This window comes from Centruroides sculpturatus, unplaced genomic scaffold (genome assembly GCF_000671375.1).
Source record: "Centruroides sculpturatus isolate CEXI.00-Female unplaced genomic scaffold, Cexi_2.0 scaffold932, whole genome shotgun sequence".
In the NCBI taxonomy this organism is placed as follows: domain Eukaryota; kingdom Metazoa; phylum Arthropoda; class Arachnida; order Scorpiones; family Buthidae; genus Centruroides; species Centruroides sculpturatus.
Genome location: NW_019385024.1, coordinates 121,119 through 146,978, shown reverse-complemented (window position 1 = coordinate 146,978; position 25,860 = coordinate 121,119). Strand labels below are relative to the sequence as shown.

The window sequence follows — 25,860 nt, the reverse complement described above, 5'->3', positions numbered from 1 at the left end:
TTCTATTCAATCAACTAACATTTAATTACCGGCAACAAGCCACTAATGGAATGTTTTATTCTATTCCCTTCTCTAATTTATTAAATTCCGAACCTTAATATGTATGTATAGATTAAAATTACTTGTTAATCTCATTCAATTCTAATAAATATACGTGATAAATAAGCAATTATTTATTATAATGTCGGGCTGCAATTTTTCGTCACAATGCTCTCGATTTTAGTAGAGTCTTGCCCCTGTACATCATACTTCTCCTGTTAACAATAGTGTCATGCCGGTCATCTATCTAACTCCGTTTAGGAGATATTTTTCAACTTAAATAACGTGACTTTCGTGAATTCGTACACAGTTAATTGGAGTCTCCCTATATCTAATTTCTTCTCAAATCTTGGATGCCGAGCACCTTTCTAATCGCTTTACGAAGCTAAAAATTTATATTTTTACTGTAAAAATTTAAGAAGTTAGAACGTAACAAACTCTAAAATATCTTAAATTAATTAAATGTAATAATAATTATTAAATTTATACAATCAGAAACCAACGAGATAGCTTACTATACAAACATCTAGTTAGATTATTGACAATCATTTTGCATAATTTATCCATAAGTTATTCTGAGTAAAATAGATTTAACTATTGTTTAATTATTGTACAAGGTAATTAGATATTGGAAATTTCGGCATTAACTTATATAAACTCTGTAGGATATTGTATTATGATCCATGTTGATAGAAATTTCTTCCTGTAGATAACAGTAAATATGTACTATTGAATATCATGTTAGAGTAGAGATTGATATCTGTTTTATCAAACAATCTATCGATCCAAGTTTCAAAAACAGTTATAGATCATTCGACCGGGATTTTATATATATATAAAAATCAAATTTATAAAAGGAATTTTGTTTTTTTTTTTTTTATATAAAGAAAAAAAATACATGAAGAGTTTGATTGCTTTTTATTCCCATTCTTTCGACGTAAAGGAAACGAAATTAAAACAATTCATGAATTCCAATACAAAAAATATTCTAGATAAATGAAATATTTCTAGTTTTCTACTCTGTTTTTTTGGTAAATATTATTATTTTAATGAATTGAAAATATGTACATTAAGTCGAGGAAGTTGAGGGTGGAAACGAAAAGAAAACTGTTTAAACGGATTTAATTTAAAATTCCAACACAATTAAGAAAGAATGGAAAAAAAAACAATTCCGTTTCACCTATTAAATCTTAAGATATATCTGAAAGAGATTCCATCAGTTGAGGAAAAGAAAATAGAACTTCTATCATCTTCAATGATCCATTACCAGATCTTGTATTATCGTCTTTCGCTGATCACAGATGCTAGTTCTGCTCTACTCTGCTCCCAATGATGACTACGACTATAAGAAACGAATAATAGAAAATACAAGAAGTTCTTTTAATTTAAAAATTTATTACATTAAAGTTGACATTGTCAGAAATTATATGGAGGAAAATCTCTTTCTTCGATTGATTCCCTTGAAGAAAAAGAAGAAGAAGAAGAAAAAACAAACAAACCCATTCATTTTTAAGACTTCTTCAATCCAAGATAAACAACAATAATAATACATTTGTATGTTAATATAGAAAATAATTATGAAATTTTAATCAGATTTAAGTGAGTAAACAGGCGCCAAACGTGTATTCTGTTAATCGATACGATCTGGAACGATAAGAAATTAATTCAATATCGATCCACCGGATAATTATTTTATATTTAAAGATGCTTGTTAAGAGAAATTCGGTGCTTCTAACACAAATCTTCCATCAAGTATTTAGAGTGAAAAAGTCATTAAGAATTCTGAACTTAGCGAGGGGAAAAAAATGGCAACTCGATTATTTATGAAAGGAAAACGTGTCAGAAGCGAAGCAGCTGCTTCTCTTCATCTTGGTAAAAGTCCATTCCACCAACTGAACTGTGTCAATTCGAAGTTGATGCTGTTAACTGTACCAATTCCCAATGTTTATAGCTACTATACCATCGCTAACGCTATTCATCAATGGATTGATTAGTATTTTTGTGATATCATCTCTAACCCTTCTTCCATTCTCTCTATCTGCTTGTAAAATTCATTTATTTATTTTTATTTTTTATCTTAATGAAATGTAGTTTGTGATCGAGTTTCTTGCTTGTGGATTACGTTGATTTATGACTTTATACAAGTGGCACATAGTTTAATAAAGGTGCTGAGCAAACACGTTCGGCTACATAATCATTATAAAGGAATTACTCGTCGTATGCACTATATAAATAAATCAATTTTTGAAGGAGGAAGTAATGAATAGTTTTGTATTTTTCATAAATTTCATTATTAAAATTCGAATGAATGATTAAGAAATTTGATTTTTTACCATTTTCGTTCTTTTTTTTTCAATTTTCAATTTTATTTATATATTAAACTTTTACAAAAATGTATGTAAATCTAATTATTAACGTTAATAAAGTTCATGTAAGGTTTAAAGCAGTTAAATTAACTTAACCTTCGCAAAAACATGCAAGTATTTGGATAAAATTAATCTAAATTTATACTGGATAAATTTAATATCCGTATTGAAGCTAAGATTGCTTTAAGAAGAAGAAAAGGAAAGGGAGGGGGAGAGCTTTAACACTGTTTACTGTATCAGTTTTTGTTCAACGGTTCCTATAATTTATATCAATTTTCACTCTTTCATCCGGCAAAGTCATTTTTCAAAAGAGCAAAATAAACATTATGGGATTTCTGCAAAAATACCAGTAAGTCATTGATAAAGTAAGACCCAAGTCTCGAATGAGAGTAAACAACATAATACCAATATCAACCTAACTACCTGCTGCCATTCCAAAGACACCTGCTAGCATTATCTTTCCTTTTTTTCTATTGAAAAACACTCCACAAACTACTTGGGAGAATGCTTCAGACGATTTACTTGTACTACCGAACTTTCCACTTACATTCTTAAAATCTCTGATGGTAAAAAATGAGAGACCCTCGACTATCCTATTGTATCATTTGAACGGAAGCTACAGTCAATCAAGAGGGTCTCTCAGGTGAAGAACTCAGGTGAGAAGAATCTGGAAGAGAAATTTAACGGATACAACTTCACATGCTCGATCGATAATAGCAAAGAAGGGACGTCGTTATAAAGTCTGTAATTACAGCTCGGGTCATTTCTTCGCTTGTTCAATTACGCTTTTACCAATTAACTCGTTGCATTGTATACGTGTGTAGAATGACCGTTAATGTTTACCAGTAGCAATACACTCTTTGAATTATTGGCTTCAATTAAATTCTTCTTCTTCATCGAAAATTTCCAATTTCTTGCTGATTTACTTACCTCATTCAATACGTCTTTTACTCGAGCACACCTCTTGAATTTATGCTGAATTCTATAAAAATATTCATAATTTTTATCCAATTTAAGCATTTAAACTTCAACTAATTTAATGATTAGCTTATAAAGGTGTAATTCTTTAAATAATTTCAACATTTTTATTATTATTAAGCTCTTCTGTCGTCCTCAAATCTTAGAACTCACATTTCATCCAATTATAAAGATAGAAGTCTGAAACTTTGAGGAAGTAACTCGATGATGTTTTAGGGGTTGGACCCACACCTCACTCCTCATAAATCTAACCAAAAATAGAATTTAATCACCTGTGCATGTAAATACGCTGTAGTGACACCCCAATGCATTTACAACACACGATTCTCCCACCCCTCACGCTCGATCTCGAAAGCAATTTTTTTAAAAACCTTTTTTTAAAGTTAAATTAAATATATAAATTATAATTTAGTAGAAAGTAGAATTTATTCTTTACATTTTGACTATAGAATAGAGTATATAAAGTATTAAAATACTAGCGTACTTTAATATTAAAACTCGACGTTGTTTTCACGAATATTTATATTGTTTATATCTTTTACGTGGCAGAATGTATACACCCGCAAAGATTTTACAGCATTTTGTATCAAAATAGGATCACACAAAATAGTTTCCTTCGCCGGAAGATCCTACATCTTTAGGGAATAACGTCAAGGATTTAAAAGATATATACCCTTTATAGATTTACAAATAAACAAATGCTAATGGGGTGTGTCCTCTAACGATGGCAATCTTCATTGATCTTACTGGAAATGTGTAATGCCGTAAACTATCTACACCCGTTTTCTGATATATTATGTACTGTACAATCATAGCAGAAATTGATTTTATAGTATTTATAGTTGCTCCATCTTCTAGAAAAACTGAGATAGAACGGGGGAGTGGGAGGAATTTTATCTATAAAGTTTGTATAAAGAAATCTTGACTGTCATAAAAATAATTCGATCGTGAAGATTTTTCTGTTGTAAAATTCTGTTTATGCCTCATTAATTCCGGTAGTTTTGTAGGTAAGATGCATTATATACATATATATATAAACACACACATTTTATGTCGATTTACATGACTAACAAGTCTGTAAAATGCATAAATATTATACGAGGTTATTTATAGAATAATATACAAATGGTTTACTTAATAAAATTTAATTCGATAGGTTTTTTTAATGCTTTATTTCTCACTTAATTCTAATAGCTTGGTAGGAAATTACAAGTGTCATTAAACGCAAGGTATCGGACGAATGCATATCCCGTAGCATTTAATCAATGTAACTAAATTTATAAGAGATATAACTAATTTACTCGGAATGCTGATGATCCATAAGGACAGCTTGATATTAATTATTAACGTCTATAATACGTGAGTTAATATAAAGCTATTTATTATCCACGTTCCGATTTTTATAGATAATTAAAGGTTAAGATAATTTTCTTGTATCTATTATAAATCGAGTGTATTCCAGTTAAAATATGTTTAAATTAAGTAAATGTGCGTGTATTTCGAACGTTTTTCCACCATTTTAAGATCCTTTACGAAGTATTTTCTAGTGAAAAATCAAAATCTTTATTAATGTAGACAGCCCATTCGAGTGTTATCGTCTCTTTCGATGCATTAGTCAAAGTTAACGAGAAATCACAACTGGAAAATAGAGTGTAAGCTTTAAATCGAATAAAAATTCTCAATTTTTCTGATGGAAACTAACCAATTAGAGTTGAAACTAAACATAAGATTCTATAGAGTGCCATTCTTTTCCGCAATGCATTGTTCTATTCCCTTTGCAACAGTAAAGTGATAGGTAAAGCGAGTAAGCCGGCCTGGTCATCCTACAAATAGTGGAATGGCCATATTCTGTTGACATAGATGTTGGAAACAAGATTAAAATGGCTGGAATTTCACCTGGACACTCTTAGCCTCTAGAGAATTGCAGTTACGTGACTCTAGACGTCCCCTAGGTCAAACGTTACAATCAAGATTGTCTTATACTGCCAGGTGGTCTTCTGTTAATTTGATTTCTCTGGATACACACTCTTTCCTTTCTGCGTGACGTCGTCTATAGAGTGCTTCGACCTCCATTCACCATATCATTGTCTAATGATAAATGTATTAACCGCAAAAAATGTAACAATTCCTCCACGAGATATTGCTTTTTTTTCGATTTTCTTAGCTTCTTATCGTAAGAGAAATCGTAGAAACCCGTAAAATTACTCGATAATCTTTTAAAATATGGTTTCAAAATCTATTTAAAGTCAACTTTAGAAAATGCTTTTTATTTTAATGCCAGCCAAAAGTCGCCTCGAAGTATAAATCTTTACTTGAATTGAATCGAATGAAAAGAAAGGTAGAATGGAGAAATATATATATATATATATCTAAAAATACTAAAGGAAGTAAACGTTAACCAACTTTTGAAAGATTTTTACTTTAAAAAATTGCATTTATGCCATTTCTGCTTGTCTAGCAGAAATAAAAGTTAAGAAAACGACAGCTTATTCTACGTATTTCAAATGCAGAAAACTATTCTTTTCCACAGTTTTCGATAGCAAAAGTTATCATACACAACAGTGAACATTTCAAAGAAGGAAACGTCGTCGATACACATGAAAAGAGTTGCTCAAAGATGTATAAAAATGACAAGAAACGAACGGAAAGATGAAAATTCCTATCATCGATAGAAAAGAGCAATAACAAACTTAACGATAATAGACTTTATCTTCGTTGATACTAATGAGAATTGGAAGCAAGAGTCATTTGAACTCATTTCAACTATTTGTCATGTAAATATTTAAAGTTAGGTAATGTCGCAGATGCATCCTCTTCTCGCCAAAACAATGGGAAATGTGTTTTGAAAGGAGCTACAACTATTGAAGTCGAGTTTGTTTGTTCGATTGTAACCATCTGCTGCTCACAATGGAGCTTGCTGATATGAATCTCTTCCTCTTTACAATCGCCTCTAATTGATCAATGGATTAATCTAAATCTATCCACTCAATTTATCCCCTTTATTGTTTCGTTTACATCCTACAGATTAGCAATAAAATTAATAATAAAAAAAATTTAATTTAAATTTCTTTAAAAAAAGAATTGATCATTTCTAAACTTCGATTTTAGTTTTCTTAGTTTTAATTAAATTTCCAAGAGGGCATATTCGATAAATATCATTTTAATGCTTATAATTACAATCCAAAACGATTTATCAATTGTTAAAATAAAGAAGGAAAGCTTCTTAACGATCCATCTGTGCGAGACTTTCATTCAATTATACAAATGAAGCGCATCCAATTCAGATCTAGAATAATTAAATTAATGTTATGATATCGATATGAATACTTTAATTCTTCTCCAACTTCTCTACAGACAATTCCCCAATCATTATTAATAAATCTGTAAATATTTAAGGAAATAATTTGATTAAAATGTTCGATTATTAATTAATTACAAGTAGTGATTTATTTAATATAGAAGATGGAAATTTTCAACGGTAGCCAACACGCACGCACGTTTATGCATAAACATTTTAAAAGCCTTATAAATAAAATAAAAAACATAAGTGCACGTCATAAAAATAAAATTACATTATTAATATTTAAAGATGATATTTATTTGTTTTTTCCCCCTTTCCTCTTTGTTTTCTATTCTTAATTTCTTTTCCAATCTTCTATAATAGCTAATAACAAAATACAGATTAAAAAATGCTTATTTAATATATCTTATATCAATATTTTAATATAATTTTAATATATAAATTTGTCTTCTTTATGAATTAAAAGAAGATGAATGAAGAATTAAAATTCTTTTATATCTAGGAGCCATTTTCTTCTTTAATTGCAAATAAATCACGATGATGATGATGATATTTTCTCAAGATTTAAGAAAATAAGAATTAATACGATTAATTTCTTTATTTTAAGTACATTTCTCTTCTCGTTCTCCATAAATTATGAAGAAGATGATGATGATTTTTACGGTTTAGCTTAGCACACATTCTATTTACTTTTTAAAATATTTAAATTTTATTACGTGGAAGACGATAAAAGCTTTTTTAAAAATGTATATTGTTTTATCTTTAAATGTAATTTTAACAAGTAATTTTGGGGCATTATCTTCCCTTCTTAGGTAATATAATCGAGTGTTGATTTATTGATTATTAAGAATAACAAAGCATAAAAACTTTAGCAAAGAGAAGATTACATTGCAATCTTATAGCAAGTTGATGTTGGGACTAGAATTGACCACGCGATCGATTCTAAATCAAGTTAGAAATGTACTTCATACATAGTCTCTATCTATTATTTATTTTGGATAGAAAATCAAATAAGCTATCTTTTGATTTCTTCTAATTCTGCAATGTTTCATTATATAAATTCCTAAATTCTCTTATTGCTCAAAGGAAATTTCTTCTTCTTTTCCTTCTTCTTCTTCTTCTTCTTCTTCTAATTTATAAAATTTTTTAAAGTCAAACGTAATAAAATCCCTAAGTATATAATTATTCAGTTAAATTGTACATTCAATTTTTTTTGGTATTAATTATTTAAGGAGTTTATTCGATAATTACAGGTGAAAGTAAGTAAATTTTTAATGTATTCTCTAGCTTATTCGTGGGTTCGTGTGAATTTATTTTCTTATTTACAGGCATTTTTTAAATGTTTTAAGCGGAATTGAAGCTTTATTAATCGGGTTAGTATAGTGTGGATATTTCCTGATAGTCGAAAAGTCACGGATAATAGAATTCGTATTTTATACAGTACGGTAACTTTCGTTTATTTGACAGCTCACGTAATAAAGTAATTATGTATAAAACTTTCTAGTCAAAAACCTCGATACAACACCTTCCTATATAGCGTCAAAGTGCTGTGAATAATTACAATATATAGCCATAATCATCTCGATATAGTGCCACCTTCTTAAAGTATCAGAGTGGATCCTTCATAAATATTAAATATAAGTCTTTAGTATCTGTGAATAATCAAGTGCACGATCTTGCATTGCATGCAAATAACATCAAAACCACGTGATATTACTACATAAATACGATTCTTATTGTTTGAAGTACTTCGATTTAATTCCACACCCGATTTAGTGCCAATTTCTCACAAGCTTCTTCGAAGAGAGAAGAGAAGAAAATATTCTCATTCTATAAAAACAGACCTCATAACGATAAAATTTTCTTATATTGTTTAAGAATAAAGTATACAATCTACGTATTGTTTTTTAATCGAATGCCACGGTTGATCGAACTCCGGTTAATGGAGTTTTCCTAGCATCGATCTATCCACTAAAATATTTAAGTAAATCTTTAATAGAATAGTTTTGTGAGTTCATAAATCGGTTTCCTCCCCTTCTTCTTTACTTTACTTTTTTTTTTTTTTTGAAGTTATCTTCTCCACTCAGGAATTTTTTGACGTTTTGTATCGTGTTATTTTGGACTGTAATATGTCACCTTAGGGTCTTGTTTGACAGAAAACAGTGAACACACTTCTTGCTCGTGTTTCCCTGCATTGAAAGAATGAGACTTTCTAGTATAAACTTCTGTAAGAAATATTGTCATTTGGTAAGCGAGTAACATTAAAATGAAAAACCTGAGAAAATATAATATTTTTTCTTTTGCTTATAACAGTCGTTTCGAAGACAAACGGCGTGAGTAAAGAAGAATTTCTTGCTCTTTTTTTTTGCAGAAAAAAAATCAGATACTTGATATATCCATTATATTTATAAACTGTTAGGATTTATCGGTTTGATTTTGTATTCTATTGTTGAAAATTTATATAAAAGAAGAGAAGAAGAAGAAGAAAATGATGCGAAAGAGTCGAAGAAAAGAAGAGAAAGGGGAAAAAAATGGAGATGCAAGCAGTAGGATTGCATTACAAGATCCAAATTAAATTCTAAACCTGCTGTTGCTAGTAAATTGTAGCGATTACCCCCATCAATTTTCGGCGAATGTCAAATTGGATTTTTACTGGTGTTTGCTAGTATATTAACTAGTAGAAAACAAAGAATTGGAGAGGATGATGGCTTTCTATCTTAAATTGGAGTCACACAGTGCAGTGATTGAAGTGTATATTTGCTAACAGACTTTCCTTCTACGAAATCGATGCAAAAACTTTCTCCCGCTGATAAAAGATGAAAGAAGTACTCTCCATTGTAACTTGTTATCGATCTTCGTGTACTTTGTGGCCTGCTAAAGTCCACAAAAGTTGTGTAAACGACCGAACAAAAACCGGCAGTTGTAAACATCTAAGATTGACTTATTGTTAGGCTGGACATGGAGAAAAGCACGAATCTACCAGAAGTTCGAATAAATAGAGTAGTGGCTCCGGTTTCAAAATACACATTCGCGCCAGAAGAAGAAGAAAAAAATCCCTCTTCAACATAGCAAATTGTATGGAAGAAGAGCTCGTACCTGTTCAATTTATATATAAATTTTTGTGTGTAGAAAATAAGCGTTACATATACAGTATTTATCGGGCATTACTCGAACTTTCTACGCTACACTCTTGCTAACCCGGCCATTATCGAGAGTGTAAAAGCCTACCTAAATGCAACGAATGACTTGACATGTGGTCCTTTGGTACTGATTCTTTTTCGGAGTTGCATTGTTTTTATTATTGTAAAAATTAAGTACAGTGATACAGTAATTGTAAGTTTAATTCTTTATTCGTAATGTATGCAGTACTGTACATAGGAATTAAACCCGTGTGACCAGGAAAACTGAATGAGTAACATTTTCGTAGAAACGGGATCTCAAGGGGATGCCGGATTATCGAGAGAACACATAATTTGCACGCCAACTCTATGAATTTGTTACCACTCGAAATTATAATCGCTCCCCATTTATTATTATTATTATTATTTTTATTCGAGGAGAAAAATAAAAATAAAAAAAATCGTCACGAATTTGCGTGATACGCAAAGTGATTTTTAGAAACGGACCGTGACAAATATCCCTTCGTATAAACACCATTATCTTACTTTCTTGACAGTTATGTGCCTTGTAAAATTAATTCGAGTAAATTTACATTATTTTCATAAGCTTAATTTTAAGTGTAAAGTTGCATTAGTGAAATAATTAGTAAAATTTACGAGCGGTATATGGAAAAATATTATAATAATGCATAAATTTAAACTGATAAGTCTCTCGATTAACCGTATTTTAAAGTAATTATTTTGAATTAAAACGAATTGTTTACAGTTTAAACTTATATTTTCAGGTGGTCTCCTCAAACAACATGATGATCCTTACACCATGGAAGCACAGAAGATAGTACTCGGGACAATATGGCTAGTTTATTTATTAACTATAGTAATATCAAGTTACTTGGACCCGAGCGGTCGTTACGACTGTCCCATGAAACCATTGATAACTCCATGCACGTGCGTAGAAAGAGCCCGGGGTTTAGACGTCAGCTGCGAAAATACGTCGGTGGAGGTGTTGCGTCACGTTTTCGATAATTTAGGACACAGCAGACAGCCCATATGGCACCTGAGACTCAAACATAATCCACTTCCCAGTTTGCCATATTATTTAGTACACGGACTTCACGTAATTCATTTGATAATTAAAAGAAGCAACGTAACAAACGTGGACGACGACAGTTTCGTGGATATACAAGATACTATCGAATCTTTAGATTTATCGCATAATCATTTGAAGCAAGTGCCCAGTAAACCATTAGAAATCTTAGATACTTTGGTATCTCTTAATTTAAACAACAATCATATTGAAATCCTTCACGCTGCCGCTTTTCACGGCCTCGTTTCTTTGCTATGGTTATCCTTATACGGTAACAGGATCAAGTTTATAGATAATCTCGCGTTTTCTGGAGTTGGTGCTAGCCTGACGAGGATCAATTTGGGTGGTAACACTTTAACCGCCGTGCCCTCACGACCTCTTAAAAATCTCCAAGTTCTCCAACGTTTACAAGTGCATGAGAACAAAATAACGGCCATCTTGCCTCAGGAATTTCTTGATATCGGGAGCCGATTGGAGATATTGGATTTGGGTTCGAATTTCATGGAAATACTACCAAGTCGAGCTTTCAGTAATCTTCACCGCCTCAGTTCTTTAGATTTGGAGAATAACTCTATTTATTCCATTCATCCTCAAGCATTCGAAGGCATTGAAGGTAAGTTTCTAAATTAAAATTTTCTCGCCTTTAGCAATTCTTGTCGCTTTGGTAAACTCCAAAGACGATTCCTGATCTAATTGAAGGAAAGTCTCTTAATCAAACTAACATTTATTTTAATTAACAATTAAATCACTGCCGCATCTCTCTTTTATATGCGGTGTTGTGCAAATTAATTAAGACAAATAATATCTTTAAGAGAAATGATAGCTTATTTATTTGTAAAATAAATATTTCCAAGAAGTAATGCTCTCTCCTCTCCAAGAATATAATGCAAATAATGTTTTTTCTTCCATATTTTAAATAAATAATTAAGACGAAAGCAAACCTTACCAACGGAAACGAAGCTTTCTTTAATTGTAGAATTCATCTTTCAAAGCCTGGCTTTAATTATAGCCAACAAATTTCTCGATGGAGTTAACGTCAAGGGAATTGCCAGACTATTTGACCACATTTACTCGGTTATCTCTAAGATATTTTGTTAACTATTTTGAAGAAAAGAATGGCGAAAAGTCTCTGGAAAAAAAGAGTCAACATTTAACTCTAGCATTTAATCTTAATAAAATAAACATACATCTAGGAAATTATTATCTCAACTTTTATAATTTTATATGTACTCTAGCGCATCAGCTTATTATAGGCATTGATTTGCATGAATACATTATTAGTTTTAAAATAAAATGTTTGGGTAATTTATATTTAATTAATTAATACGTGCGATCTATCATTGAATTTCGTCTAAAATATGCATAATTTCTTTAGCAGATGAGTTAATTTTTATGATTTTTTATTCTTTTCTCCAATTTTCTCGACTTTCTTAAAGACTTTCTTGCTCTCTCCTCAAGTTTTTTTTTTTAATTTAAATTATTGAAAATTACACGAAAACTATTTTTAATCATCATCATCAGAACTTTCTTCTGTATTTTAATAATTATCATTAAACGATAATGATTATAATTATTAAATTCATAACTACACTGTTGTAAAAGTATCATTCCTTATTTATTTATTGTGGAAATATTGGATTTACCAACACAACTCCATCATCGTTATAATAAGTATTAAATGAAGAGTAAACTTAAGTGTATATGGTCCACGGAGATAAACCAAAGAAGAAACTTTGACAAGGAAAAATATTTTAATCTTATTTAGGATCCGAAAATAATGGAAGAAATATCCATCTGCAGCATCCTCCGCATCCTTTAGATCTGGATGTGAACAGATATTTAGTCTGTTTACGTGCAGATGAATAAGATAAGGAATATATTTATCCTTTCTTTTATCAGATTCTTAATTTATTCTAAGAGCAATTAACGTTACAGAAAAATTTAAATTTAGTCTGTCTGAATCTGTTTCCTTTTTTTGATTGAAAATTTAGCTTATATACGTCAGGATATATATTTTAATTATTTACTTATTAACATATTTTCTGTAAGAATTTACTAGAATGGATACAATGTGGTCCAAAAGTCACTTAATCGAGATATAAACGTTTTTTAACTCGGTTAATTGGCTTCTGTATCACCCTGTATAATGTCACAATTGATTTAAAAACAAAAATTTAAGTAAATTAATTTAAAAGAAACTAAGATAAATAATAATCTGTACTGAGAGGAACTCGGCGTTAAAGGCGCGACGAAGACTGACGTATTCTTTCAAACAAACGCTTTGTTATCCTTTCTTTATAAAACAACAATTGTGGCAATTAATTTGCATACCAATGTATATGTTTTTTCTTTTATCAAAAATGAATACATTTGTTTTGCTTTAATAGAATTCTTTAGAGAAAAGATAGAAACAATTTAAGACGAGCAAAGGGTTTTTTTTCTTCTTCTTTCTCCTCTTTTTTTCTTCTTTTTTTTAAGTTTTCCTTTTGGATATAAATAACATAGACCAAGATTCATTTTCTTTCTGACAGTTATGACACTAAGGAGACAAAGAAAACTTGTTTCAAAGCCAACTTAGTGTGTGTCAACATCATCACTTTTAACGGACAGTTTTTTGCTTCATTTAACTATAAAGAACGTTTAATGCTATGTTGTGGGAACAAGGAGCGTGTTCTCTAAAGAAGACATTGCCTTTTTCCCCCACTCTCCTTCTACTTTTACCAATTCTTTATACTTCGTAACGGACGGTTTTTTTTTTCCTCCTTCGTCGAAATGGAATTCCGAAATCCTTGAGCGAATTAGCGTTTTCTTTGTAATCGTTTTAATTAGCTGTCGAGCTATGGAATTTTTCTACATACCAATTTCTTTTTTTTAATGTACTTCACATATTAATTCTCACTCCGAAAGGAATTCATTCGCTTTAAAAATTCTAATTTTTCTCAAATTTAAATCTAAAAAAATTCAGTTACAAGTGGAAAAAATTTCCAGCTTTAATTGTATTCTTCTCTATAAATAATTTACCTAACGATGTATTAAATTCACTTAATTATTTCTTTTATCTATCGATCTTCTAAGCAAGAAGAAGAAGAAGAAAAATGGGCGACATATATGAAAGACGTTAAAGAATTAATATGTCAAAGTATGTTTATATATTTATGTAGACTGTAAATTAAAAAATGTAGAAGAAACTGTTGACTATTATGAAGTAGAAAATTTATAGCTAAAAATATTGGTGTGAAGATTTTTTAATTATTATTGATAAAGAAGGAAGAAAGAGGGAGAGAGAGGCGTCTTTTCTACTTTTATGAATAACGTTTCAGAAGTGTAATAAAAGGATTACTGGAGATTTTACATCAAGAACGTTTTCATCCCCTTCTCTTCCTCAGGGTATATCAGAATAAGACTTGGAAGCAAAAGAAATAAGAATAAAATACAATAAAAAAAAGAAGAAAAAATTGCTAGAAGCTAGCAACTATTATTAATATTTAAATGAAAGACGTTAGAAACGTCCAAACTACAACCTCTTCTTTCTGATAAATCACTAAATCTCGACAGAATGTACGAGAATTACATAGAAGATATTAAAATATAAACAACGTTATACTTATTACTTTTCTTATTTTCTATAATTTAATGCAAAAATTTAGTATTTAATCAGTTAATGCCTTCATAGTTTACAAGCTGAATGGAAAAAAATAAAATAAAATAAAGAAATTCATGGATTTCGATCCGCATCATTTTGCTTCAACTCCTTTAATATCCAATTAAGGAATTTGCGAGCAGTAAAATTTTAAAATCTCTTTTAATGTGTTTACTTTCTTTAATTATATATAAATAAATGTAAAAATATTATCTGTAACTATTTAAAAATCGACTAAGAATAGAAATTAATGCATAGTAATTGCTTTAAAGTTAAAATAACCGATTTTTAACGATCATTTTCATGGATTATTTTATCATTTTTACTTATAATTTTTCATTTAGAAAGAAGAAGAATTTGTAAAATTTCTCTTGCCAGGCAACTAATTATCTGTTTAATTTCCTCTTTTTTTATTTTAAAAAAAGAAGAAGAGGAAGAGGAGTTTTGTTTTAATCTTCTCGACTTTTATCTCCTCCTATAAATTAATTCAGTACAATCACTTTAATGGCAAGATTTCCTTAATTTGAATTAAGGATTTCTTTATAAAGGATAGACAAAAAAATTAAATTTTATAATTTTCTACATTTAATTTTCTTTTATTATTATTTTTTTAAAGAAAGAACTTAATTTACTATTTTTAATATATTCAAAAAGTGGATTTTTCATCTAATTTCTTCCTTAATAATTTGAAAAGTTCTGAAATATATTTAAAAAAAAGTTATTTTTCTATGAATTCTTAGTTTATTTTTAAGGTTAAAGAGAAATTGTTTCGTGTCATATATGTAAACCCACAAAAGATTATCCGTGCGAATGATTTGGGATGTTGTAGATGAAGCATCCGCATCTTTCCAACTGGATAATTCTCTTATGGAACGTTCTTTTTATCTTTAAAAATTGAAGTTAAAATATGGCTTCGGGGTTTAGATTCAACTCGGAAACGATTTTCCTGCGGCTGCATATCAAATCATAGTTTTATTGAATAGGAAGAGAGTAAATCTTATTTGATTTCGAGTTTTGGAATGATCTGAATTGTATTTACTTCAATTGATGATTCGAAAATCATAAAATGGAACCATTTTACATAGGCAGAAACTATCGAAAATATTTAAATTTTATTATTATTATTTTTTTTTCCTCTCGATTTTCTTTACCTTTCTTTAACCTTAAGACAAATTAATTTTGGCATCTCACCAAGAAAACAAGAGTTTAGTGGATAACTTCTCCATCCTTTCATATCGTTGTTTCTAATCAAATATTGATGTTTACTTGTAAAATTCATTTCGATCGGGTTAAAAAATCAAGGAAAAAAGTTAGGAAAGTGCAATCGGTATTCGATACTCAAGAGATTTTTCTAGATAAAGTATAGAAAGTTTTAATATTCTTTACTGTTTAAGATAACGAAGTAGTTATCGGGATCTAACAAAAGCTCTTTCATCTTTGATGACGAATTGAATGAATAATCAGATTAAAATTGCTCTTCATCATTTATGGTAACAACCTAAAGAATTCTTTACACATTAAAATCGTTTTGTTCCGCATATTTTTCAATGAATTAAGTCGATTCTATCGAGTAACAACAGCTAACAATTCTTAAGATTTTTATCGAAAAATTACGTTGAAATCGTGGAAAAATCCTATTGTAAACTATAAATTACTTAATTAAAGAAAAAAAAGATTTTTATAATCCTTGATTTATAATTTTTACTTGGAAATTTATAGCTTTTAACGTAGTAAAATTTACCTACAAGATTAAGTCAGAGAAGTCTCGAAATTTGGAATTGTGATAGGATTAAAACGAACGGTGAATGATGTAAATTGACGAGAGATTATTAACTAAAATGGCATTATTTTATTAAAATCCGTGCTTTACAATTAAATTAATTAAACAAAACGTTATTAATCTAATGAATTATTCTTTTAAAATGTCCATACAATCTTTATCTTTTCAAATTGATCATTTGATAATTTAAATGACGTCTCGTAAATTTTCTTCATTTATTTTCGCTAATTTTGCATAGGAATTCTATGTAAAACCTTTTAATATTTGCCATTTTTTCGGAGTAAAATGACTACTTTGCATAATCAAACTTTTCTCTGCTTTTGAATATTGTATTTGCTTCTGTATAAGGGGAAAAAAGTCACCCATCTCCATCTCTGGATGCAGATTTTTTTTATTTTTCTTTCTTTTTGCATCCTAAAAATTCTTATGAAAATCAAATTAAATCAGAAAATATCGAATTTTTTAAAATATTTTTCTTAGTTTTTTTCGTAGGTTATATGATTTATTCTTCTCATAAATCATCTGGGTGCGTCACAAAAAGTAAAGAGAGCGCGAGAGAGAGAGAGGGGGGTGTTCTCTGTTATTATTATAATGTAACTTATCCGGTTTGCTTTAACGATTTAATTATTTTTCAATAAGATAATTCCTGCAAAAATACCTGACAGATAAGAGATATTTTGATGAATGAGAATTCAAAACATTGAAGGAAATTTGCTTATATGTATATATATATATATACTTACCTTACCTCGATATAGCATTAGAATATATGATTTATAAAGAGTTTTGAATAATTTAAATCTCGAAATGAGGAAAATTTCGGGGATTTCCTTTCCTTCCGGATCAGATTTCTCGAGTAATTTAACGCTACGATAATGAAAATTACCGCCACATTTACTATTTCCTGCACAATAATCACTGGAGTGTTTGCTTTGCATCCAAATATCATTAAAATTTAACAATGTGGTAAAATAATACAAAGTTTCAGTATTGGTTTCTAACAATTTGCAACGAAATTCTCCCTTTTGAATCATTGATATACGAGATTCCTGCAATTACTCCTCGTGTTCCTCCATCCTACGTGATGCTAATTAAGTTTACTAAAGGTGAACACGTCACAGGAACGAGTTTCTCCTATAGAAATAACGTCTTTTCTCTCTTTCTAGACCAAGAAAAAGCCATAAAAAAGAAAAAAATATATAAAAAATAGCCATAGAAAGAGAAAGTTAACTAGAGAGCATTTACCGATGGATTTAAGTGACTAAAGTGGACATTTCTGAAACGACTCCATCTTTAAAATGGCAACAAAATCTGTGACGTTTTTATCTTTCTTAATAAAAAAAGAACGTTTTTTTCTACTTTTTTAGATTCTTTAGAATGGCTGAAACTAGGAAGGAACCGTCTCAACGCCATTCCTCTTCCGGCATTACAGAACCTGACTAAACTGAGACAACTCGATCTACGTAGTAACAACATATCATACATAGGAGAGGAAGCGTTTACACCTTACGGATCTTCGTTGAAATTCATTTACCTACAGAATAACAGGTGACTTCAAATTTTAAAATTAAAAAAAAATCACTATTTAAATATATGTTTAGCTGGTTTTCTATATTTTTTTTAAAAAAGAAATAAGTAAGAGCTATTGTTGTATGTGTGTTTAAAGAGGGAAAGTTTAATGAGTAGTAACAATATTAGCCCGTTTATTTTAATGTCGAACAGTTAATTGACCCCTAATTTGTTAAGGGTGAAAGTAGATGTTGTTAATGACATCCAAACCAAGAGGATTTTCACCTTCCAGGGGTTGATCTTGATTTCCCTCCTTTCCTTACCGTTGACCGACCTGTTCCCCATAGTGTGAGGTATATCGATCGTACGGCATTCGACATTCTCGACTCCCTGGAGTGGCTATACCTTCATTCCAACCGCCTCACTTTTCTATCTTTCGAGACCTTGGGACCTGTTTTGGACACCCTACAAGTTTTAGATATTCATGGTAAGTCATCACCCTTCTTTTTTCCCTTTAAAATTACTTATGTTCTTTGAAAACCTTCCAAAACTACTCCTTAACGTTCCTTATTTATTTATTTTTTTTGTATTTTTCCCTATTAATTCTGATTTTATTCGTGATTTATAAGATATTATGTAGTTGTGGCATGCGATTTGTCGTTATATTACCGCGCCAGAAGTAGTTTGAAGGACGAAACGGAAGTTGAATTGATCTCTTCGTTACGTACTTTCAAATATTGATATCGATATACTTCTCGTACCACCTTTTTTTTTCTCTTTATACTACTTCAGTTCTGTTGTAGAATACACAGATTTAATGTCACGTGTACTTTTTCCTCCTCCCCTGTTTTCTCTTTGATAGACAACCCATTCCATTGCGATTGCCGTTTAGTTTTATTGAAAGAATGGATGCTGGATCGAGGGAGCAACGTGGTAAACATGCCAAGAGAGACCAGATGTGCCACGCCAAAGAAACTGAAACGTGTCTCGATACGTGACGTGCCCCACGAACACCTAATTTGCGCATCATCGGCCAATAGTGTGATGCCTCACATCTTCATAATCATCGTCACCGTATACAGGTTCGTTACGTAAGCGACGTATACGAAAACCAATCAATCCACGTGTTTTAGCAATACATACATAATCATGAAGATTGAAAACAAATAAAGAAAATTAAAAAGAAAACAAAAGACTGTAACAACTGTATATCATTCGATGTGTTTTTATATACTTGTAAAGAGATGTTGTATGCGCGCATACTGTAATTCCTGTTGTTTATCCACATGCTGCATTGTTCTCTGAGTGGAATTAAAGATTCTATCACCTTTCCAGAACGATTTCTCTTCGTTTCCGCAACAATCCTACGCGATAATGCTCGGGAGTAGCGTGAATCACGATCGTATCTCGCGTATTACGAATTATAAACGTTAGAAACTTGTCGAGCTTGAATAAATTGCAAGACCCAAATCCCTTCTGTAGGCACATTCTGTGGCCAAATCATAACTGAAGCCAACTTAGCTTTATCGAATCGGTGGCGAGAGATTGAAGAGGTAATATTAACAGAACTAGTATTAATTTCCCAAGTGGTGAGACCACGGCAACACGGAAGCCATTCACAGTTGTAGTGGCCCTTATTATATTCAAAACTATTTATTAACTTGACAAATCGTCGGTATGTCTCGGAATATTTTGTGCTAGGAGTACTATAAATTATATAGAACAGGGATTTGCTTTTTACAATCGGCAACATCGACTAACCGATTCAGTTGGAGCGACGAAACTCCATTAATCTCAACAGAAGGGATTGTGAAAGAAAATAGCATCGGACGTCACAATGAGTACGCCTACTTAGTGCTAATGATCACTAAAATTGAATTATCCTGTACACTGTGTTAGAAAAGACAAGAAAATCCCCAGACAACAAAGGTGAAAGACCATTCCTTCCTACCTTTTTTTAACTTCTATAGTCTAGATATATATAAAAGGGTCGAATTTAAACTTGGCATTTACTCCAACGTAATCAATGTCACTTCCTGGGCTATAAATAAAGAAGAGTTTTGTGGAATGAAAACAATAAGGTGTGAAATTCGATTAAAGGTCGAGTTTAGTTTCTTAAATTACACGCTAAGTCAACCAATTGAAACTTTAGTCTCCGGATTTTCATCATTTCTGTTGCTTTTAATATAGAGCCGAGGGGATTTCGTGATTCTTTGTAAGTCGTTTGCACCGAAAATCGATATCGTCACCTATAATTATCTCTCGAATATGATTTTTTATGTCGAAATAAAAAGGAAATATATATATATATTAACTAATTAACACAGAAAATTCGTTTTAAAAAATTATACAAAAAGTGTTCTAGATTATGGATGCTGCACAGGTGTTTGAGAAGATGTTAATGTATAGAAGCTGCAGAAAAGTCTTTTTTGGGGGATTTGTAACGACTTTTACAACCATTAATGACAAGAATTTCAATTATTGATTAGAGGATTAGCTGGTAAGACTTTGCCAAACAGAAAACTTTTGTGTTAATGCAGAGATTTAGTGAAAGAAACTCCTATCCCCCCGCTTGACAATGGTTTAGTTTTGGTTTATAGTGGGCCTAATTAATTTATCCTCCGAATATAGGAGAAGAGATAAGGGATAATTAAGCGGAAATACAGCTTGGCTACCAAATTAACTAGCTATAATCAACACTACAACATGAAGATGTCAAAATAAAACATGCCCAATTTGTGTACTTAGAGGTAACGAGGTGTGACTTTTCATTAGTTTCCGTCCTTAATTCAAAATTAAAAGCTTTCCATTAGAAGTTTTCATAATATTAATTTCAGAAATTTTAAATAAAGATATTCGAGAATTTAACAATCTACTTATTATTTTCTATTTAATGAGAATATTTTCTAAGTAGTTCAACTAAAATAATGACTAAACACGTGCATAATTACCAAGGGTTTTAGGACTTCTTAGGATGTAATAAAAATTCTTTCTGCGGTGTTTAATCTGTTATTAACACGAAAATTAATATTGCATATAATTACTAGCTTATTTAAATAATTTCCCACTATTTTTTTCTTTTTTATCAAAGGATAATCATGCAAATGGCAGCTTTACTTTACGGCTTTGCCATTAAATTTTTCTCTATAAACGTTCGGGGGGTGTAATAAATTGATTATAACCAACATTTAAATTTTAATACATCTCGTTTAATTATTATTACTAAATAAAATTAATCCGGATACATATATGCATATACTGGGTAGCCCAAAAGAGCATTAACAACACGTCTCTTGCGAGAGAGTCAGCGATTCGTGAGCGTATCTAAGCGTTGTTAATTCGATGGTTTTTGCAGTCTGTAACTAAAGAATTACTTGAATTTTAGTGTTTACAATGTTTAACTGACTTTTGGGCTCCCCCGTATATGAATATAACTATAATTTAGTCACGCGATTAAAACTTTCGAGCTCGGATGTTGCGCGTGATCTTCTCTTCATCCTGATGCTCATCGGATCAGTTAGTTTAAATCCACGAAAATTAATAAAAAAATACAGCATGTTTTTTGTTAAATTAGCTTAAAATGTGTTAATTTGATATTTAAAAATGTTAATTTAATTCGCATAAAAATATGAAGCGATTTAATGGCTTAAATTCTTGTTAAAGTAGGCATCAGGATATGGTTTATCGCATCGCCTATGAGCTACGATGCGATGCGACTAAAATGATTATAACTTAATTATTCATGTTTTAAGTTACATATTCTCTTGAAAATAAAAGAATAATCTTGTATAATAATACGTAATTATCTCTAAATTCATTTTCTAAGTGCGATAAATATATTAAATTGTTGAACAGACAGACAGACTAATAAGAAATTTATAGGATTTCAGAGTTCAAATACAACTCAGAGTTGATCTTTTCCTCCAGATATTTATAAATTATTAATGAATTAAATTAATTCTAATTATTAAAGCATTCATGAGATGATGACATTGCCTACCATTAAGTGAAATTATGTTATAAATTAATTAAAATCTTTCCTCAAAATAATTCAGAAAAATATTCAGAAATATTTTTATTCTTTAATTTGACTATTTGTTTAAGTTTAAAGATTACGGACAGACAAACACTCATAAAAAATATTTATAAACTAAACTCTTGTTTAGCACTCTAAGAAAGGAATGTTTAAGTGAAAATTCACATCTTAAAATTTATAAAATCATAACGTTTCTATACAAAATGAGCATAAAACACACAGAAAATACATAAATTTTGCGTGTAATAAGTAGAAAACGTGTATAAAATACGTAAAATTTGGGCAAAATAAGAATGAAGAGTACATATTCTCATCCTAATTCTCCATCATTAATCGACTCTTCATCCTTAAATTTAATTCTTTTTTCTTAAATCAGTCTTCATTCTTACCTTGATTCTGCATCCTTAACCTATTCTTCATCCTTAAATTCACCTCTTCTTTCTTTATTTATTAATTTGATACAGCATCTTCATCCTTGAATTAACTTTTTATCCTCATCCTGATAATTGTTATTATCATTATGTGAAATAATTAAAATTTTCGATATGAAAAGGTCAAGTTGAATATATTAAATAGTAATATATTGTAATTATTTAAGTAGAAATGACGTAAAAGAGAGGCTTATTTAATTAACGAATGTAAATCAATGATCAGTATGCAAAAGTATTGACGAAACATGTATAAATAAAGAAGATTGAACCAATTAAAACTTTAAATGCCTACTTGGAATTTTAACGAGGATGAGAATAATCATTATATAAACCTTTCTATTTACAGAATTTGAAGGAATTTTCTCTTTTGCCAAATGAAACTTTTCCTTTTGAAATATAGATGAATATTCACTAGAGATGCAGAGAGAATAAAGTACTTCGATTGCCTTTAAACACAATTAACATTTGTTTAATGCGAAAGAAAAATATTTATTTATAAATAAAATTTAGGATCATGTCTTCCTCTCTCATCCCTAAATATAAGTTTCATTAAGTATCCTTAAGAGAGAATAAAATGTTTAAATTACCTTTAAACATAATTAACATTTGTACAACGAGTAAGTAAATTTATTTACTGCCAAATTTAGGACCTTCTCCACCTCTTTCCCTTCTTGTATCCTTAAGTATCCTTGAGAGAGAATAAAACATTGATTTCTTTAAACATAATTAACATTTATACAATGGAAAGAAATAAATTTACTTATAGATAAAATCTCTTGTATTCTTAAGTATCATTAAGAGAGAATAAGATGTTTAGACTGTTTTTAAGCATAAATAACGTTTGTATAACAATATAACAACGAAGAAACAATCTTTCTCTGCCTCTTCCTCTTCCTACAGCCTTAAATATTCTTAAGAGAGGATACATTTAAACAGAAGTAACACTCGTAAAATGAAAAAAAAAAAATGTAAAGGAACAATGTTACTTAGAGATAAATTTAGGATTATCTTCTCCCCTTTTCCTCCTCTTCTCCTATACTTAAGGTTTATGCGTGTATGAGATTGGTGAATTTCTCAACGATTTTAGAATAAGAAGAATCAATTGGAAGATCAAAGAATGTTTTGAGAAGAAAGATGAATAGTAGATGGACCACGAATTTTCTCTGTCATTAAATAAAAGAGAAGATTGATTCTAAAAATACAAATCTCTACTTTCTCTCGGGTATTGTAAAAAGCCGAGTCGATCTTATTGACTTATCGCTGTAAATCCCGTCTGACTTGTCAGCTTTGCAACAATCGTCTGTGTTGCTAGTGTTTCAGATTAGGCATCTTTTCCCATAAATTCCCATCAAAGAAGACCTGACACTTATTGCTGCCTAATAAATTATAGTCAATGTTCTTGCCTTTGCAACTTTCCATCAACGGACTTAAAATGTTAAATGCATAAAGTAAAGACGATTTTCTTCCTTCTTATTTGAATTTTTAACATCATTTTTTAAAACAGAATGAAGATTAAATAGATTATGTAATTATATCGTTTGCCGAGTTTATTAATGGACCAAATGGAAAATCTTTACTTGAGATTTAAGAAACGAGTAGGAGAAGTTTATTTGTTTTATTTTTTCCACTTGTGATTAATTCTTAGAATACATTTTTCGAATAACTTCATCTCTATGAATTTATTCTTTCGAATTAATGAGATTCTCTCGTATATAAATATATATATTACGTTTTTCTTGAGAGAATTTATCATCAGAGAGATTTTTCATCAAAGAATTCTTCTCCAACTGAGTTATATCATAATTCTCTATCCTTTATATTATTTAAATACATTCATTCTGTAAATATGGATTTAAAGAATTCTTCTATTCGACCTTCAAATTTACTGACGGATGAAGGGTTTATCCAGAATCTTTTGAACTTTCAATGCACTGCTGGATGAAGGACTCTTCCAGAACTGATTTTGTTAATCTTCACACCATTTCTGGATGAAGGACCCTTCCAGAAGTCTTCTTGTCAACCTTTAGGGCACTGTTGGATGAAGGGTTCTCCAGACTCTTCCAGCTTCTCTTCATTTCACCTAGTCCAACTCATCGCTTCCCCTTTGTTTTCTTTGTTTTCTAATGTTACTCATTCCATCTGGATTTAAAGAATAAAGCTAAAAATTAAATAATTAAAAAATAAATTGTTTTAAAATGTAAATGTATATATTAAAAATAAACTAAAATGGTACGCTTTAGTTGGAATTTATTGATTTACTTGAAAAGCCGAATTCAATTTAACGTTATTTATTCTTCTGTGATTAATTCTTCTTTCTTTTTTTAAAAGAAAAATCATTCTCCAAATATGCAGGAAACTATACATTCTAGAAAGGATATGAATAAATTTAGCTTAAATAAATTTTCTTTAATAATTTCCGAGTTTCCTTCTACATAGAAAGAGAATATTTGCTACAAAAACAGGAAATTCCTTATCAGGAAGATAAGAAATTTCTCTTTTTTTAATAAAAAAAAATAGTAGTTGAACTGATAATTTTTTAAATATAGACTTAAAAATATATATATTTATTATTATTATTTTTTTAACTAAAAAAAAATAGAATAAAATCGTTAAATTCTTTTTCAAAGTACTTAATGGTTTCTTGGTTATCATCAAAAATAAGGATAAATAAAAATGGATGCTGCCACAATGACCCTTCATAATCTATTATTTGACGAATTTTGCCTTCGAAATGAGGATTGATGATCGACAACGATCATCAATCACCGGATCGATCTATAATGAACTGCTTCTCATAATCCCAACTTCAAACCTTGATCGACTTTATAGATGATACCTTTCATTTAATAACAATTTTTATTAAATTTGCTAATTAGAAAAGTTAATATTTTTATTTTTTAAATTATACACTTAAAAATCTTTGATATTAAATAAAAATTATCCGAAGATAACGGTTTTTTTTCTTTAAAAAAGACGAAATTTTAGTACAATCAAATAGGAGATTGATAACTTAGAGAATAAAATGATGATGATGATGATGGTGGTAAATTAATTTTAAAAAATTATTTCAGCTGTTGTTATAGTTCTTTGCATAAATTTAAACACGTTATTTCATCAAATTTAATTAGAATTTCTAACATTTTTTCCCTTTTGTTCTCAGAGTTTGGCTTTATTCTTAACTCTAACATGCCTGACAGTTTGGAAGAAAAGTGCAATATCCACATTCTTAAACAGAATGCATAATGTTGCTTACATTCTACTTTCATAAGCATTTATATGCTAATTTTTATACACAAAATAATATTAAATATCTTATTATATCTATGTAATTTGAATCTTTACACTGTAATTTTTTCCCCTCCTTTTTTATTGTCGTATCGATTTAAATGATGGTTTATACAAAAAAAAACACGAAAAAATATTTAAAATTTTTGGGAAAAAGTATTTTATTTTCATTTTTCTAAAGGGAAATTTTCTGTTTAATCCAATTTATAACGCTTTTTTCCTCCTTAAACGTCTCGAAAATTGTGTTGTGAAGTCAATTTTAAAACATCAGACAAACACTCATAAAAAA

At 29.8% G+C, this 25,860-nt stretch overlaps 1 protein-coding gene across 10 annotated transcripts in view; it reads left to right on the top strand.

The window, feature by feature from the left end:
- The window catches only part of LOC111633577 (leucine-rich repeat-containing protein let-4-like), a 131,379-nt gene extending 111,956 nt beyond the window's left edge, over positions 1-19,423 (top strand). For 4 of the 10 annotated variants that reach the window (XM_023378175.1, XM_023378176.1, XM_023378174.1 and 1 more), the window contains 4 exons: positions 10,589-11,503; positions 17,678-17,858; positions 18,167-18,306; positions 18,682-19,423. In XM_023378175.1, coding sequence (XP_023233943.1) covers positions 10,624-11,503; positions 17,678-17,858; positions 18,167-18,306; positions 18,682-18,914 — 1,434 coding nt within the window. In that variant the 5' untranslated portion in view covers positions 10,589-10,623 and the 3' untranslated portion in view covers positions 18,915-19,423. Of the gene's footprint in view, positions 1-10,588; positions 11,504-17,677; positions 17,859-17,939; positions 18,307-18,681 lie in introns of those variants that run through there. The other 6 variants (XM_023378177.1, XM_023378178.1, XM_023378181.1 and 3 more) reach the window with 6 other exon arrangements.
- Positions 19,424-25,860: the final 6,437 nt, after the last annotated feature.